Raw genomic sequence first — 19310 nt, 5'->3', positions numbered from 1 at the left:
ATACTTTGTTCCTAACATGTTACAAATAGAATCTGCTTAACTAGATGAAAGCACGATATTGTGAGAATGTAGTTCTATATACATACATTTTTGTTTATTTGAGAAGTTCAATCAACTGGGGGGTACTGAAGGTAAATTCGGTTAACAGGACTTAGCATACATCCGGCTCTGTATATATATCTGTATGTATACACATGTAATTATGACCAAAAGCGATTTAAGAAAATTATATGGATGGGCAGGAATCAGGTGAGAATCCTCACCGGGGTCTTGTCGGGTCACTGAAAACTTAGGGAACACCTCAGTCGGCTGAGCCTGGAAAGTGAAGACACTTGTAGATTCTGTGGGGAGGATGAGTAGACCTCGGTGCACCTTCCGGGGGAGTGTGATGCTCTTGCTCATAGGAGGAGGGAAGCTCTCACGGCGGCGGAGTTGTCGTCCTCCAGACCTCACAAGGGGCTTGAGCTCATCAGGAGGGTGGGTTGTAGGACATACTCCGCACAATATTGTCCCCGTTGTACAAATCCACAAATCTACGTATACAATACATATGTAGGTAACTATTCCTATAATACAAAACGGAGCCAATATTATTTGCTTAATTTAAATTAAAGACCTTTTGCTAACTAGAGTATACAAGTACCTGTACGTATATAATTGAATGAAATAGTAAGCACGTACCATAAACTAAAGAAGATTTGTATGACAAAAAAAAAAATTCTTCATCTTTCGTGAAAAAAATGTTAATTATTTTACTTTTCTTTGTTTGTATACTACGATAACTACCTACTAATATTCGTATATTCAAATTTAATATATGTAAACCTATTTGTAATTTGAATACATATGAATGTATGTGTTATCTAAATTTATACATAATGTTGAAGGAAAAGTATGTTTTTTAGGTCAAAATGTTACTCTCGCACAAAATTTAATTTCCTTTCTCTTTAGCATACCTTTTTTTTTCTCTTTTAAAATTTTTTACACAAATAGTTGGAATTTAGTTCTTTTTTCCTGATAATTTATGAGATTTTTTTAATTTTGTGCTCATTTTCAGCCAGTTCAAATCACATATATATGATTACAGCTAATGGAAGGTGAATTACAAACTTTTATTTGGGTAAGTTTTCGAAGCAGTCAAAAAATTTATATTTAATATAAAGTTCGATTGACAATCTATGACTTACTTTATAACACTGAGAACAAATGGTTAGAGATTTAGAAATTGAGCATTGAATGCTGAGTCAATGTTGCCAATTATTTCCGTACTTTCTTCCAAGTAACACTTCGTAAATGTTTAATAATAATAATACCATGTACTAGTAGATTTATTCAAGTTGCATGCTCTGAACATTGTACGTTTCGTACAGTTTGCCGTACAATAAATTACAAAATGGCAAGTAAATCTTCAAAATCAAGAATAATATCTAGAAACCGAATTTGTTTTTGTTATTTGATTTTTTGAAATAATTCAAGTATCCTTGAAATGGTTTTTATACTTGTAACATTTGTTGTTATGTCATTTTTATTAAGATCACAGTGACTTTCTTGAGAACATTGAATACATACGCTTAATAATCATCTTGATATATTCTTGTACGTATATAAAATGATATTATTCTTAAAAAATTTTTTTATTATCTAGGAAGTATTCCATTTTTTTACCGATGGGATTGCATACATTAAGGGAGGTTATGTGATGATACCAAATTTTATATGTCGAATGCACTTCTCCATGGCAGTAAAGCGTAAATAAACAACTTTTAGCTAGATGTCGGTTTTTCGATCTGTGTGTGTGTGTAACCAAGTATTTCAAATTCGGCTGAACGGTTTTTGATTAAAATTTAAATATTATAAGAATTCAAAAGATATCAGGAACCGAAGTTTTACTTCAAAGAAAAATTTACATTTTTAGGCATATATAAAAAGAAATAATTTGTCAGGGTGTTAAAGCTATGAAGTTATTCTTTTTTGGAAAGATCACGACTCGTGAACCGAATTAGGGCCTGATTTTAAATTTTTTATCAAATCTAAGGAACTAATTGATGAAATTTCTTGAAATTTAATATATGAGTTCTGGTTATTACCGAAACTACAGGTAAACTTTTCATGGAATTCGGATGACACAAAATGAAACTCTACTAAGAGCCAAATTTAAATTTCTCTAGGTATGTCAACTAAAAGTTTACTATTGTCCTTAATATTTGGCAGTAGTATTTAAAAGACATTTTCATAACCTTCTGTAACATTTTCATTTAAACAATTTATGACCGCAAGAGTCGGTTATGTGCTGATCAAATCCGATTTTTTTATTTCATTAATTCAAATAATTTTTTAATGATTTTCTCTTTTTTTCTCTCTATATTATCATTGTTTTCTATAAATATTTTCATAAAATTATGAGAGAATTGCATGAGTTGTTTGTATGCGTGTAATATTTTTTTAAAATTATTATTACTGTTTATAAATTTGTATGCTTTATGTTTGCTTTAATTTTTTGCAAAATAATAAAAATTTGCATTTATACAGGCATACTTACGATAATTGAATGTGTGTGCGGAATAAAACAAGTATAAAGTGTGTTATTCAAGGGTTAATTGATATTTGTGTTTATTTTTTTAATTTTTTTAAATATTTTAATGCCATAAGAAATTTTATTTTCTTAACTTTTAATGAACATATGTGCTCTATTTTTGTTTTTTTTATAAAAAGAAAATTATGTAAATTTGAAAATTTATGATTTCTTTTATTTAATTACAAACAATGCATGTATGTGTATGTATACAAAAATAAATATGGAAGGGAAATTGGTATTTTAATAAAAGGTTTAAAAATAAATATATAAATTGTATGTGAAATAATTTTCTATTTTAATTTTTTCCCTATACAATAAAATTTATTGTGCTAAAAATAACTTTTATGTTTTACCCTTAGACTAAAAATAAATTTTTTGTTACTTTTTTTTTAATTTAAATATAGTAATAGAATAAATATAACCTTGAAATAGTTATTATTTTTAATTGAATATTATTAAGGGTTAGAAAATATTGAAATTTTTAATATTGATTTTATTTTTAGAATATTGAATAGGAATTCTTTCACTTGTTAGTACACAGACATGGCATACGTGATGATTCAAACAGTATTTTTCTAAAAATTTTCAAAATTAAAATTATATGTGAATTTTGGAGCATTTCGGGAAATTTTTAATTTTTTAAAATTTCTGAAAAGACGAGTCCAAATTTTAATTAATATAGACTAATATAGAAGCTCAAAATTTTGTGCACCATAACCAAATATATGCAACGTTTTGTCTATATAAGCAAAAGAAAAAAATATTGTATAATACAAACGACATACATATAAAATTCTTGGTTCTGACCAGAAAATCAAATTTTCATTTTCAAATAACCGGCTCTGGTCAGAAAAAAACTTCGTAATTTGAATAAATTTATTATCTTTTTGCACCTATGAGTGGGTACTTGCGTAATTACGTATAACAAGTTAATCGTACAACAATTTTTAATCTTGTTGTTGTACCTTAAACAAAATGATTATCCGGAAAATGGATCGCCCCTCATACGGTGGTCTAAAATTTTAAGATAATCTTGGAGGATAATGCATTGCAAGAATGAATGAATAGCAATGATAATAACACTATACAACATGTAGGGTTTATCGTTAATTATGAATTGGTGTTCGGGAATTCTAAGATTAATTTGCTACAAAATTTTCAGGTTATATTTTCTATTGATTATTAGGGCTTGATTATATATCGAAAAAAGTGTGTTTGAACCATTTTGTCATTATTTGTTATAAAAATTGCCCTTTGTGCATATTCTTGGTTCAATTTTCTGCAAAAATAATGCAGTAAACTTAATAAATATTTAAATTTTATAGTTTAATTTAAGTCAGAATGTTTAATAAAATTTTGGAATTATTTTAACTTTTCAAAATATTTAAGTACACAACGTAGGTGATGAAAATATCACTTTTGTTTTTATTAATTTTTTTAAGAAGATTTACCCGTAATCAAGGTAACCGGTGTCAGTTAATTTTATGTAAGTTAGTATATAGGGTATTTTATAATCTGCTTATTAAAACTCCTACAACTTTTTATTTTCTACATTGAAAAAATGCTATTCTATGGGTCTAGTTGAGAAAATTTTAAAATTTTAAATGATAGTTAGAATTTCACCTGAAAGAAGAAGAAAAAGGTCAGATTAAAAAAAAAAATATTAAAAAAAAAAAAGTTTTCTTTTGTGTCGCTTCTGAATCCGAAATTTCTTTTTTCGGTTCCTTTTCAATTCTTAGGTTAGTAAAGCCAATTCCATTGAATATATATCTGTATAATGCTCTTTATCATACTTAAAGAGTAAAGTGTCTTGAACTTAAATTATTTTATAAATTTCTTTATAAGTGAAGAGTTTTTAATGTAAGAACTGTCACGGATTAAAAGACAAATAAAGTTTCTGTGTTGAACTCATCGTGTGATCAAGATATTATAGGGAGTTTTGCAATAAGTAGCAACGATTCCACCTCAATCTTTAAAAGAAATCCACCCATCAGTCTATGGCATAATGAAATTTTAAATGTAACAGCGCCCTCTTTTTCTGAAAACAAAGTATAAAGTCTTTGATTAGTGTTCCATAAGAATATAAACAAAAAAAAAAGACCATTTTTCAAAACATAATTTATCTATTTAACGTGTAGGTGCTTTATAGAACTCCTCATATCCTTTATAATTCTTATTTGTGCTTAATACAATCACAAAAAATTATCACAAAGCAAAGTTTAAATAACAAGTGTAAATATTAAATTTTTGACTTTTACTTTTATTCTTTTATATACATTGCTTCATTTTATTATAAATACAATGTATACGCATGGGACATATGTAGGCGCAAAAATATACATCACCTCACCTTAATATACTTTTAACGTACTGAACAAATTTAAAAACATTTTGAATAATCAAGAGAATCGCACTCAAGAAAATCAATGTCTTCTTTGTTTATAAAAAAAAAAAAAAAAAAAAAAAAAAAATTAAAAGAGAACAAAAAAATAAAACGAAAAAAATAGAGTTGATCAAGTTGACTCTGTGGTACCCGTACGAACTTATTACCCTATGGGCAAAAAAATATGACATTAGCTGTGACTATGCGACAGACTATGATTTTAATAAAGCTAGTGCGGTTGTACAAGTAATGGAATAAATTATCTATGTATCTTTTGTATCCAACTGCATTAGACTATTTACTCGAGATGCATGGAAGAAAAACCACGAAGTAGCACGAATTTGTAATGCTCTTCTAATATACCTGCGCGCGGCAATAATAGTTCCTGTATTACCATATTAATTTATGGAGAATTTTAGTTCTGCAATTTCAATAGTTTCAAAGATATGATCAAACAAATATTGAAGTTATATGGCAATTACTACAAGAAATCAAGAAATTTCGACGACTTTTATCACACATATCAGCTCCAATAACATAATCATTTGTTTAAAATTTCGATGTTATAACTTCAGTTTTTTAAGCCAAATAACTTTTGAAGTTATAGGGCAGCACTTCCTCGATCGCATCCGATTTAAATAGAGTTCCGCCATTTACTACTATAAATCATTTACGAAGATTTTTTGATTATAAAGACGGACGGATAGATGGGCAGAACGGAAAACGGAGAAACATTTTTACATTGGCTCAGAATTCGACACTGATCAAAGACTTACCCTTATGTCTATATCTCAAACCATTTTTTTTAGCATTACAAACGATAAGGCAAATTTATAATACCATTCGAACATACGTTCGTACGGATAAAAAAAAAGGAACTCTCTAAACCGAAAAAATCTTTGAAAAACACAATATTTTTTACCATTTAAAGGTAAAAACTCCTTGAATATAATTGTTGGTGTACAGATATAAGGTGGATGTGTACGCAAAAAAAAAAAAATATGCGTCGCGTATAACAAAACCATCAAATAAAATAAATTTCTTACAAAATGAAAAATTATCGCAATTTTTCTTTAATTTTTTCTCTTATTTTTTTTTCTCTTTTTTTTTTATTTCCAGGTGGAATTGAGCAAAAAAAAAAACAAACTTCTTTTGAAAAGTTTTTAATAAGTGGAAAGGAAAGAAAAAAAGGATCATAATTTTTCCTACAAGCAGAAAAAAATTTTTTCGTTTCCTTTTCGGCTTTATGCCGAAAAGCTGTTTCAAGTCTTTTCTTTTGTTTATTTTAAATATTTTTTTTTGTTTGTGATTTTTTTTTTATAAAAAGAATTTTCTGGATAAAAACTTTACAACTTTTTATTATACTTAACAAACCGTTAAATTATTAAAACAAAAAAAAAAAAAAAAAAAATGAATTTTGTAATTTTTTATATTAAAAATTTTCTACCTAACTTCAAAATAATTCAAAAAAAAAAAAAAAGGGTTTTAATTAGAAAATTTTCTAATTGGGCTGTAGAGACAAAAAAAAATTCTGGATTTTTCTTTATATAAAATCGAATGATAATTTTTGTATGTATAACAAATATTTGAAAAAAATATAGAAAGGGAAAACCCTATAATAATTTTTTATATAATTGCATACCTATAGGCTTAATTTTCTGTCTATATAACAATGTCATTTATAATTTGTGGATCAGAAACGAACAAGACAAAGAATTATTTAAAATGTCAAAAAATGATTTCATATACCTTATATGTACAAATTATTATACAAACTGTTATATTATATTTGATAAATAAGCTGTTATACATAAAATGTATAAGATTTTGTATACAATATATGTGTGCGTAAGTTTGTTTACTTACATTTAAAGTAGCTAGAAGTAACAAGTAATAAAGAAGTATTTTCGAAAAACATACCTGAAAATAAAAAAAAAAAATTATTACGGTTATTATTAAAAAATAAAAGTAAAATTTAAATAAAACTTTTATATAGGCTATATAGAAGTAATTTTAATGTTATACACGTGTTATACGGCATAAATAAACAAATATTTCCAAAAAATTTTTCTGGTAACACTTTTATGTAATTAATTTTATTGTTTTGCCAATAATTCAAAATTAAGATTTAAATTTTAAATTACGAATGGGGGTAAAAGAAATATAACAGAAAATTAAGTTATTTTTTTTGTTTTTAAAGAAATTTATTTCAAAGGGATTCAGCTGGAATCTATATATTATAATGTCGGTATTAGATTAATCAGTTGAGTTAAAATAAATACTTATTTTTTCGATTTTGGGTTTTTATTTTTTTTTTAATAGGAATTCGGAAAAGTTTACAATTTCGAAATAATTTTTAAAGCAAAAAGTTTGTTGTTTCCGTAAAGCTGGATTTGCGTCACACCAGGGATCTGATGTTTCTTTGCCGGAGAGACATTGGAGCTGTGATAAGGATCATAACGGGTAATTGTCTTAATGGTGAACATACCAGAAAGATGGACCATCCTGCGAACGTGCTCTGCAAGAGCTGCTGTAACGAGGAGAAAAAGAAACGCAGTCATATCACCTTTGCTCGTGTCCGGCTTTAGCAGGAAAAAAGCACAAATTCCTTGAGTCATTTTACTTTTCGCGTACTACGGATCTGGGAAATTTAAATACTAGGGGGCTTTAGCAGGTTTTTGAAAAGCTCGGGGTGGTTCTCGTGAGGGCGTGGAATTTTTTGGATCCGACGGTAGCCGTGTTAATCTAAACCTAACTTAAACCTATTATAAATTAAAACATTGATTACGATTTTACTCTACTGTTTTATCAACAACAAGACATTCTGTTTTTTTTTTTTTAAATTACAATGTAATTTTACTACGTTATTACACATATACATACATTTTTAAAAACTTGTATTATTTTTATAATTTCCTAGCATCAACGAAGTGGTTTTTATTCGCTCTCTTCAAAAAAACAAAAAAGAATAATTCAAGTCCTTCTCTTTTCTTTTCTTTTATGTAATTGCTAATGATATATTTTTGCTTCATAACATTTTTTTAATTAAAAAAAAAAATCCTTTTTTTTTCTAGTTGGAATGCATTCATGACTATGGCTAACTAACTAACTATAACAAGGGGATGAAAAAATTTTTTATTTAATTTTTATTTTTTTTTTTTCTTTAATTACAATTTCTTATAATATTATCCTTCCTGTGCTTGAAAAACAAAAAATGTGTTTTCTATTTTTCTTTTTTGTTTTTCTTCTGAAAATTCTATTTTTTTTTCTATACGTCTATTCAAATAATATTCTGCATTAAATATTTTCTAGAAGTATTGTAGTTTCTTTTGAAAAAAATATAATATTTTTTTTCTGTGTAAATAACAATAATAACAATAATAAAAAATTATGAGAAAAAAATCTATATGACTAAATTTAGTATATAGGATTTTTAATAGAAAATTAAATTTTTAAATGGTCATTTAATTTTACGTAGAAAAAAAAAAAGAAAAACTAAAATCTCAGTTGCACAGGTGAATATTTTTCAAGGATAAAATAACAGGAAATTTTTAATCTTTTCATATATGCAAATATCAAAAATTAAATTTCCTACTGCATGTGTGTATGTACCTGTACGTATGTTGTATTTGTATATTCATGATGTTATATATTAAGTATTTTAGTATATATTTATTGTTATTGTATTAAGTGACGTATATTATGATAATGGCGCATGTTACTGTAAAATATCTAAATTTGTTTTATATAAGTTGAGAAATTTTAAAGAGAATTGTGTGTTTAAGAGAGTGAATAATGTTTTGTAAGAGAAATTCGAATAAAATTAATTTCGAAATATTATTACTTGAAATTATTCAAATTTTATGTTACAAATTTCTAATATAAATGCAAATAAAGAAGTTTGGTTGAAGAGAGGAGATGGCAACCTTATCGCTGCTCTCAAAATTAGGCGAATAGAAGGCTCATTTTCATCTACTCCCGGGAGTTCTTGCAATTAATTAAAACTATATCCTCCTGTAAGTTGTCATCATTTCGCATAAGAGTGGAGCAGAACTCACATTCTCGTCCCGTTACTTTTCGACCGCAGAGCCTTGGTTGCTACACAAGTTTCGCCGTATGCACTCTTTGCAGTAAAATTTTTCACCAATTCAATACCATTTCCAAGTCAAGTAAGATCTCCAAACTTTGGGTTGGCACTGTCCTAAGTGCCCCTGTCACTGCACGTTCCAAACAAGTATATTTTCGAAAAATTTTGGAATATATTCGGAAATACACTGTAACATTTCAAATATATTGTAAAATTATAACTATGGCACGTGTTACATATCAAATTTATATTATGATTTAAAAAAACCAAAATATTAAAATTATTAAAATAAGAGTAAATATTTTAGTTGGCCTCATATTATAAAAAAAAAAAAAAAATAAAACAAATATTTAATTTAAATTATTTTCAAGTCATTTTATTGCTTTAAGACATTCTTATGAAGGTTATATTAAAAAAAAAACAAAAAAAAAAAACTAAATAAATATGACAGCACAAATCAAAAATTTTAAAAGCTTTCCAAAAAAAATTTGAATGTAGACAATTGTTAATTTATTATATTATTATGCTTATAAATTGTTTAAAGTTATTCCATTTTTAAATTAACTATTATACTCAAGCACAGAAAACTATGAACGAAAATGAAGCGAAGTTTATTATTGTCAACTCTGTGATATCCGTACGAATTGTCCTATATGCGAATAAATATGCCATAATTGATTATGGGACAGACTATGCCTTTAAATTGTCGTATTACCATATTTCAGTACAGTGTTTTTCAAAAAACTGTGTGTGTCAAACTACTATTGAAGTTGTATGGCAGCTACCAGAAAGAGCCAAGAAATTTTAACGAATTTTATAAAATACATCAGCCCTACTAGTATATTCGTTTGTGTGAAATTTCAATACCATAGCTTTAAAATAAAAATTATGTATTTATATTGTTTGTTTAAATATCTTGCAGGTGGAATGCCCGAATATAGAACAAAATATTAACTAAGGTTTTCAAAATTTAGAAGAACTATAATCAAAAATGGTAAAAGCTTTCAGTTAACAACTACAGGTTTTTGTCTCTTCTTTTTTACTTAAGTACATTTAAAGTTAATAGCCTTTACATTTTATAAGCCAAAGATGAACTCTCATAATATTAAAAAGTGAATTTAAACTAATATTTAAGTGACAATAATTAATTATTAATATTATTAAGTGAATAATTTATAAAATTTGTCAATAAAATCTGAATTGTTTATTAAATAAGTGGATGACTATAAAATAAATTCTTAATATCCTTTGATTGAATATGAGACATTTTAATTTTAAAAAATTTATCACTTAAAATCAAAATGTGATTTGTTATTTTTAATCACTATGGTGTCTTAAAAGTTTTAATATGATGAATGCACTCATAATTTTCAAAAAAAAAAAAAAACTCTTAATAAAAATTATAAAATTTAGTAATAATAATTTATAGCCAATTTTAAAAATTAATTGAAAATTATTAAATTAAAAATTTTTATGAAAAATGCTTTTAGTAATTTTATATTGTACAAGTATATTATACCATAGCATTGTGTAGGTTTAATGTTGTCGCTTGACTTATTGAATTTGTCATCAGCTCTTTGTCATTTTTGTAACAAAATATTCTGAATCAATTAATATTGAATGATGTATGACGTACAACATATTGTATGTTTGGATATTTTAATGATTTATTTGATATCGAAAATTATTTGAATAATTTTATACATTAAAGAATATTATGTTATAAAAATTTTAATTAAATAATAACAACAATGTTATATTTTTAACAATATAATAAGGTTGGAGTTGTTATAATTTTCTTCTAATAAAAATAATGAAAATGTTATCGGTTCATACAAGTTATAAGATTATTATACTTGCATTTAATTTTCTCATAAATTTCCATAAAAGCAAAATGTATAAAATATTGTAAATTAAATTTTTTAATAACATTTCAATCATTATTATCTTTTTTATTTTAAATGAAATTTTCTTATAATATAAAGAATATTAAAATGTTTTGGCTCCATATATCTTAATTGTATTTTCAATATCATAGAAGACAACAATAACAAAGTGTCCTTACATCTATTTCTTATTAGAGTAAATATTTTATATTTTATGTACATAAGTAGATTTTCTTATAATAAATATTAATTTATATTGTGTCTCATATGATTGCTTCAAATCCAACAAAAAATAGTGACAAGCATCCTATAAAATTTTTTTATGAATTGATAATTATTGATCTTTTACAATTTATAAATTAGAAAAATGAATACGGCGCCCTATAACCACCAGGCCGGCAATTAAGAAGCCTAGCTGAACACTCAACACAAAAGTTCTTGTCGAAGTTCAATCTAGGGTTGTAACAGTCAGTAATCACATTGGCTTTTCCCGTAATAAGCGGCCCAAGAATACAACCGTAATCGTAGGGCCTTGGAGTTCCAACACGCAGCGTTCCTTAATAGGTAATTAAGCTTTGAGTCCAATACAATACCAAACTAACAACGAGGGAAGTAGCACCCAGTCTAAGCAGCAAGTAGTTCGGAATTTTAGTTTTTATCGTCATTAGTACTACTTTAATTCTACTACTAGTCTACATTATTCATTCCATCTCGATCAGTGATTAATGATATTTCTTTAAGACACTGTTAACCGTTGGAAGGTTGAATAATAAAACCAAGATAGCAAGGCTGTGTGCATATGAAATCGCCTTAACGCGCCTCACATAAAAACTCACCCAGATTTCATTTATGATTACGAAGTTACAGCAGCGCCTTGGTGCATCCTTCTACTGATGTGCCTGGTCACCGTGCTGTTAGTCATTTTCGAAAAGGAATATAAGACCGCCGCAACGACACTGTCTAACGAACCACTCCTGAATAGCCTGCGCACCGACATTATTAAAGGTTTACTTAACATCTGAGAAGGCCGCTAGAGTATTCTGCTTGTATTGAATTAAATGTTCCACCACCCAAACAACTTCATGTAAATCCATTGACTTATTAGATATCCAGATAAAAATTCTTTAACAGATACATTAAATAATTTTTGTTTTTCTATAAACCATCTAGCATAGATTGCAGTTTTGGAAAACTCGTTATTTTTATTATTATAAAATCTTTCATGCAAATTGAATTTAGAATTTCCGATAAAAGTGTTTTGTATAATGATGTGTTTTTCACAGGAAGGAATTTAGTTTCCGTGTAAACAACAAATTTTTTCACAATATTAAAACTATTTTTCCAATTTTTTTAATGGATGAATTCAAATTTATAACATTTTCTTATTTGTTTGAAACTTTTTTGATTTTTTTACGTTATTTTTGTATGATCCAACATGTAGGTGGAGACTTTTTCTTTTGATTCAAAAATGTTTTTAAAATTTTTCTTCATAGAGTTGAATGTCTAGGATACCTTTTATGAAAAATAGCTAGTGTATTACGTAATTGGTTGTTTACATGACATTTTATTTTATTAAGAAGCGTCTAAATGTCTTCCTTTTATAAATATTTATCTTAAGTTTATTTCTGCAAAAATTCTGTTTAAAAATATCTATAACATTTTCAAAGTTGTTGAAGGTACAGTAACGTGTTCTTTGCAATATTTTTTCTTGGTTAGTTCGTTTATATAACGGTAATATCGGGAACTGATGTCAGACTTATCTTTTTTGGGTAATAGCTTCTTAAACATGAAATTTTGAGTTAGGAAATTGAAATTTTTTTCAAAAAACAAGTTCGTTTTTCGAGGCGCCCCATTATTCTCTACAGTAATTTTCATGCCAAGTAAATCAAATCTTTCGTCAGGTACACAATCACGCTATTATTAAAGGCAGATTGTCCACGATAGAATCTGTTTAAATCCCAAATATTGTTCTACCATATCTCGTCTGATCGTCAACCCACACCTGCCAGACTTTAAGTGAGCTGCAGTCTTGCCTGTTTACAGAAGGACGTTCTCAGAGATAGTCAAATATAGATCCCGCTTTTGCCTTAAAATTAAATTATTAAATTGTATTAAATGCCCTATATTCCAAATATCGCGCTAAAATCTCTTTTGATTTTTTCTTTTCATCCTGAAAGTATGCAATAATTATGGTTTATTTTGGATTTACTAATGAGAAAAAAACATAAATCAAACATAATTTTTTTTTTCAAAGTATTTTCACTTGTTCAATTAGAATGTGCTATTTTACAAGCAATTGATTGAATCCTTTGATACTCATCAAAAGGTTTCATAATAATTATTTCATTTATTTTGATTCGATATTTTCAAATATCCCTAATGAGAACTCTTATTTCATTTATATTCTTCACCTTCTGAATTCAATTTTTAAGTGTTAATATGAACAAGTGGCAAAAAATTTTGTATTCAATGAAGTTATACTTATAATTGGAAAGATTCCAATAAGTATTTTAATTATAATAACGAGGATGTACAAATTATGCCTTTTAGTATAAACAAATTAAAGAATTTTTCCTATTTAATTGCAATTTATTGAAGTGTTAATGTTTATAAAAACATGATGGAAAGTATTTCAGATACGTGCATACTTACATGTACATTTCAATGTCTTTGAATAAATTGTATATATAATTTAATCGTCAAGATACAAATTATGATAATTCGAGTAAAAACGATTTAAATTCTTGTAGATTTTTAACCGAATAGAGATTGTAAACTGCAGGAGAAATTGCAACAAATTTCATATTATGTCGAATTTTCAATGAAAATGCTTCCGATATCAGTGTGAGTGAAATTTTTTTTTCAAGTTTTTTCTTTATGAATTGGATGCATTGAGTAACTTTATTGATACAGGAAGTACATTTTTATGGTGAGCAACTTGATATTCCGGACAATATTTAAAAGAACAATAATAAATAATTTAGGTTTAGATTTATTTATCAATGTATCAGTGGATTTCTAACAAGAATTGAGCATAAGGGACCGATATAAAGATTGGCATATCTGACAAATGGTGCATTGGGCATGGCATCGACCCTTCAAGGAGAAGATCCAAATGTACCCAAGTGGAAAGAGAGACAAAAAAACGGGTGGCATGAGAAATTTGCACGAGGATTCGGCATGAGTAATGGAGGTTTGACTTTGAGCCACACAAAAACTGCTTTGAGCATTTTGCTATGGAGTGATAACGGAAATATACAAATTCGGCATAAGTATCAATTATGTTACAAGTATTTGTGTATGTATATTAGAATCAAACACCAGACAACATTTTTGTGGTATCAGTTGATTACATAATTTCTTTCAAAGAAAATTCTCTTGGTATGTATTAATTTTTTGACATTTAATTCATATATATACTATTATGTATATAGTGAATGTCAAATCTTTGAAGAAGAGAGAGCAGTTCATCTGTATTTTATTGATCTCATTTCGGACACTTGCACATAAAGTATAATATTTTTTAAAGCAAAACTTTTTTTTTTTATTTATACCATACACTTATCTTAAATGAATAGAAAGAAAGCACAATACTTAAAATTCAATTGCAATTTAAAACGTAGGAGCATTTTTATATACACATTCGATGTATAAATACTAGATAGGTATACATATACAAACATATTATAATATAGATAAGAATGTCATTTAAAAATTGCAATGCTGTGTTTTGAAGTACTTTTTTAAAAGACTGCAGGAAACTTTACAAAAACTAAAATGAAATAGAAAAAAAAGGAATACTTTTCTATTTAAATTGTGTTATAATTCTATTAATATAGGTAGAAAAATACTTTAGACATAATACTTTTAAAAAGTTCAAAACACATAACTATAAATATGTATGTATATATGTTTTGTATATGTATTTATCTCCGAAGTGCATCTATATGTTGTAGCTTTGTATGATAAACTTATATGATAAATATCTCAGAAATCATACAGATTTAAGTGCATTTATTTTAAAGATGTTTCAGTTTTAAATATTATTCTTATATATAGACTAGTAGACTATTAGACCTCTTATTTGGACAGTTTTTAAAGTATACAATTGAAAATAGAGAGAGTTGTTTTGAAAATGTCATGCATTTCATACGGCATGAAAAAATGCATAAAATTTTGAATGTTTATTAAAGAAATCTCTGATAGAATTTCCGAAAATATGTGCATATTAATTTCCCCTCAGTATCTTTTCGTTTGTTTAAAAATCTTATACAGTATTCACTTTTATACAAATACTTCTAACTGAAAATTTTATAAATCTTCTCTTCTCCTAATATGATATCTCTCCAAAGTCTCCAAAATTAATTTTAAAAATCCTGCAAACGTGGGAAGCTATAAAATTACGTCTACTTTTAGAAAAAAATTTTAAACAATACCGGCGAAATGTCAAGCTACTGGGGTGTCACTTCAAATAAATCGGTTATTCCGAATAATACTTTCGGTAGTTTTTGGAGTAATTTTGGAGTAATTTATCTACAATATAGAAATTCAGTTGTATATCAAATTTTAATAATTTCTACATATCGATATACATTTTATTTCACTTCAGTAAAATTCAACTCAACTGGTTAATTTGTCCAAAAAGTTTCGACACTATATTAAACTTTTATAAAAGCAAGGATGTTACAGAAATCGTTACTGATAACCTTAAGTAATGAAATTCAATCTCTATGTTAGAATAAATTTTTTTTGATCAGTAATACTCGTAAATTCTCTTATATTTTATGTGTGAACACTTCTACACATAATCATAAAGACAAATGACAACAAACACTTCTTATTTTTAACAAAAATATCATCTTTCATTAACACACACTTAAATATTTCGGATTCACAAAAGTGACAACGTAAAAATTAATTTATAATAATTTTAAATCAATTAGAAAGACTTTTCGTTATAAGAAAATTTTCATTGAAATTCGATTATATTTAAAAGCATTCAATATTTTAATCTACGTATATACAATAAAAAATCTAAATATATTTTCAACTTTAACATTACAATCACATTTTTGATTGGCATTTTACTCTAGAGATTAAAATATTTTTTTTTTCTATAAACACATATACCTATATACTGTTCATTGTGTTTGTATATATCCATAGATCTTAACATTTGGATAACAGTTTTATAATATTAATGTCAATATAATCCATCACCTTCATTGTTAATTAATGTAATTAATTGGTATATGTGCTGTTTCTAGAGATTTCTAAAATTATTATACGTATATGAGGTTGTTTTAAAAAACTATACTTACCCAACCTACAACAGATATTATGTACACTGTACAAGAATGAGGGTGCATAATATAAAAGAAAAATTTTAAAATGAATTCAGACTTAGTGTGTGTCTGTGAAAAATAATTATTCGTCATGATTTATTAAATTACTGATTGCTGCTACTCTACACATACAATGAGCTATGGTAGAGAGAGTATTTTTTGTAGAAGAGATAAAGAAATAATGAAAGAAAATTAAAATTTGAAAATGTTGATAAAATATGTAGGAACTGTTCTATGGAATATCAAATTTTAAAAGGAATATAAAGAATAAAGATTATATGTGGTAAATGATTTTGAAATATCAAGTGTAATAATACGAGAATCATACAAAATTATATAAAATTATTAATGTATGTGTCGATAATTGTTAAGTCTAATTGATTGTATTCAATTTATTTTATAAATAATTTTATAATTGACATCTGATGAAATCTTCTTTTATGAAAAAGATTTTGCATTTGCGGAGGGCGAAGCATTTTGGGCTTTTCACTTCTGCGTTTCTTCAGGGACGACATAATTAAAAGTTGCAGTTTTGAGAAAAATTTTGCTTCAAAGTTGAGCAATGGAGGCGCTGAAGGAGTAAGTGATTGAGGTACCCGATGGGATCGCACCACCGTAAAGTGGTACACTGATGGATCAAAAACCTCGATGGGGAATTGTGCGCGGAGTTTATGAGCTAAGGATTAAGAACTTTGAGCCAATGGTAACATATCTGAGTGTTTTTCAGGTGGAGATGCATACAATTGATATGTTTATGCGGTTCAATCTGTAAAGGGGTCATTGGTGAAAAGAGATAACGATCATACCGGATAGTGGCATTGCTTTTCACAGTTTACGCTCGTTGACCTTTAGTTTAGTATGCGGCTGCCTAGATTTGTTTAATAAATTAGGCAGGTGCGGTCAACTTACAATGTACTGGATGGTGTGTTACTATGGTATAGACGGTAATGAATGTGCTGATATATTAACGAGGAGGGCAGCCAACACAACCTTATGGGACAATAACAATTTTGTGGAACTTGATCTAAATAATCAAGGAGGAATTCAGAAAGGAGGTAGAGGCGCGAAATTGGAGTGTCCGTCCTGAACTGAGCCGAGGCCAAGGAGTTTCTGAGAAATAATGACCAAAAGCGGTATAGGAAAATTGTACGGATGCGAACCAGGTGATAGAGCTCATGTGGTTCTTAACGAGACCATGCCACTTAGGGATAATATGAGGATGTTGAGCCTGCAGGCTCTGCTACGAAATAGAGGAGACTACACGTCCAGAGAACCCCTAGAACTGTTCATCAACAACAGAAGGAAATCTCAAAATAGTTACGTCCTCGCAGCAAGAGAGCTGCGAGAAGTCGATCACCTAATTGGGAGTATTATCTGCCCTTAAATCGAATTTTGTAATTTTGTAAAATTCTTAAATAGAAAAGGTAAATGGAAAAATATCATCTTTGTGCCTTTATGAAAGATTTCTATTCAATTGAATACATTATATAAGTTGTTATAACAATTACTTTCATAACACTTAACATAACAATTATTATTTTAACTTTATTGTAACGAACAAGAAAAAAAAATTGAGTTCAAATTCAAGTTCTTTTTTTTTCTGTATCACACTTGTAAATTTTTTTTCGAAAATGTATAAATAAATGTATGTGTAAATGTGTTCTTATTTTTATGCTATATACTGTATAAAAGAATTCAAGAAAGAGAATTTAATATTTGTTTTCTTTCCATTTTTTTTTTTTTGATAATTATTTTTCAAAAATGTTATTTTTTGATTTATTTTATATAATAAAATATAAACACATAACCATTTGCCTGTTCACAACTTGACCCTATATGTAATAACCTCCATATACATACACACGTACACACATACTTATATGTATATAATTATATATTTGACCCCCAAGGAATTCTTTTGCTTATGACACCTCTTCATATTTCTTTTCCTTTCTCTTTTTTTGAAATTTTGTTCTTTTAAAGTAATTACTGTGTATTCACGTGTATATATGGAAAAAAAAAGTAAAACAATTATGTATAAGGATGCCCAGAATTTGGAGAGCAGGTGACAATATATTTTAAATTATATTAAAAAAAATTTGTATAAAAATAATAGAAAAATTTTTTATTTCTTTGTTTCTGGGAAAGGAGGCAAGAAAAGAGTCATAATTTTAATTGTTACACGAATAGGCTTGGCTCTTGTAAATTTTTGGGGAGAAAAAGTAACAACAAACAAACAGAAGAAATAAAAACTTTATTATAAGTAAAATTGCATATAAAAAAAAAATATGTAAAATTTATTTTTTTTTTTTTCTTATTTTTTAATTTCTCATTGTTTTAATGACGAAGCGCAACAATGTGAAAAAGAGAAAACAAATAAACAATAAGATTGGCAAAAATTGTTTATCCTTGAAAAACAAAAGAAAATATTCTCGTTTTATATTGTGTAGCGAGGGAGAGAGAGAGAGAGACAGAGAGAGAGCGAAAGAAAAGGCTACAATATACACGCTGGAGGGGGTTTTCCAATTTCTTCTTTTTTGTTTCTTAGAAAACAAAATGGACAACAACATGAACAAAATTATGTCACTTTTAAAATAGAAATAGAAAAATGAAATTGTGACACAAAACAAATAAAATATAAAAGGATATAAAAAAACAAAAAATAATAAGAAAACAAAAAAGAGAAAAAGGAAGTTTTTTAGAGCATTAATAATGTTCTTTTTATGATAACCATTTTCTCTTTTTGTAACAATGCAAAGTTTAAAAAAATGGGAATTTTTCAAAATGCAAAACAAAATGTACATTATTTTTTTGTACCTATACATACATACAATATAGAAAAAAAAAAATAGTGGAAAATGGATTCATTGTTAAATTTAAGGATAAAACAAAGAACAACAAAAGTATTGTATATTTTTTAATGGGTTTAATGCTTGAACTAGATGTGATAATGAATAAACAATTTACAGAGTTAACAAAACAAAAAATCAACATACATACATACATAGTTTCTTGCTTTATGAGATTTTTTGAA

General features: G+C 27.0%; 1 protein-coding gene across 2 annotated transcripts in view; it reads right to left on the bottom strand.

Moving 5' to 3' along the window:
* Nucleotides 1-6746: 6746 nt before the first annotated feature.
* LOC129613413 (alpha-catulin-like) overlaps nt 6747-19310 on the bottom strand; it is a 201546-nt gene continuing 188982 nt past the window's right edge. For both annotated transcript variants that reach the window (XM_055527466.1, XM_055527465.1), the window contains one exon: nt 6747-6878. In XM_055527466.1, coding sequence (XP_055383441.1) covers nt 6817-6878 — 62 coding nt within the window. In that variant the 3' untranslated portion in view covers nt 6747-6816. The remainder of the gene's footprint in view (nt 6879-19310) is intronic.

Source organism: Condylostylus longicornis, unplaced genomic scaffold (genome assembly GCF_029603195.1).
Source record: "Condylostylus longicornis isolate FDR11 unplaced genomic scaffold, ASM2960319v2 ptg000083l, whole genome shotgun sequence".
Classification (NCBI taxonomy): Eukaryota; Metazoa; Arthropoda; class Insecta; order Diptera; family Dolichopodidae; genus Condylostylus; species Condylostylus longicornis.
Note: the sequence above shows the minus strand (reverse complement) of the source record. Positions and strands in the feature narration are given on the sequence as shown.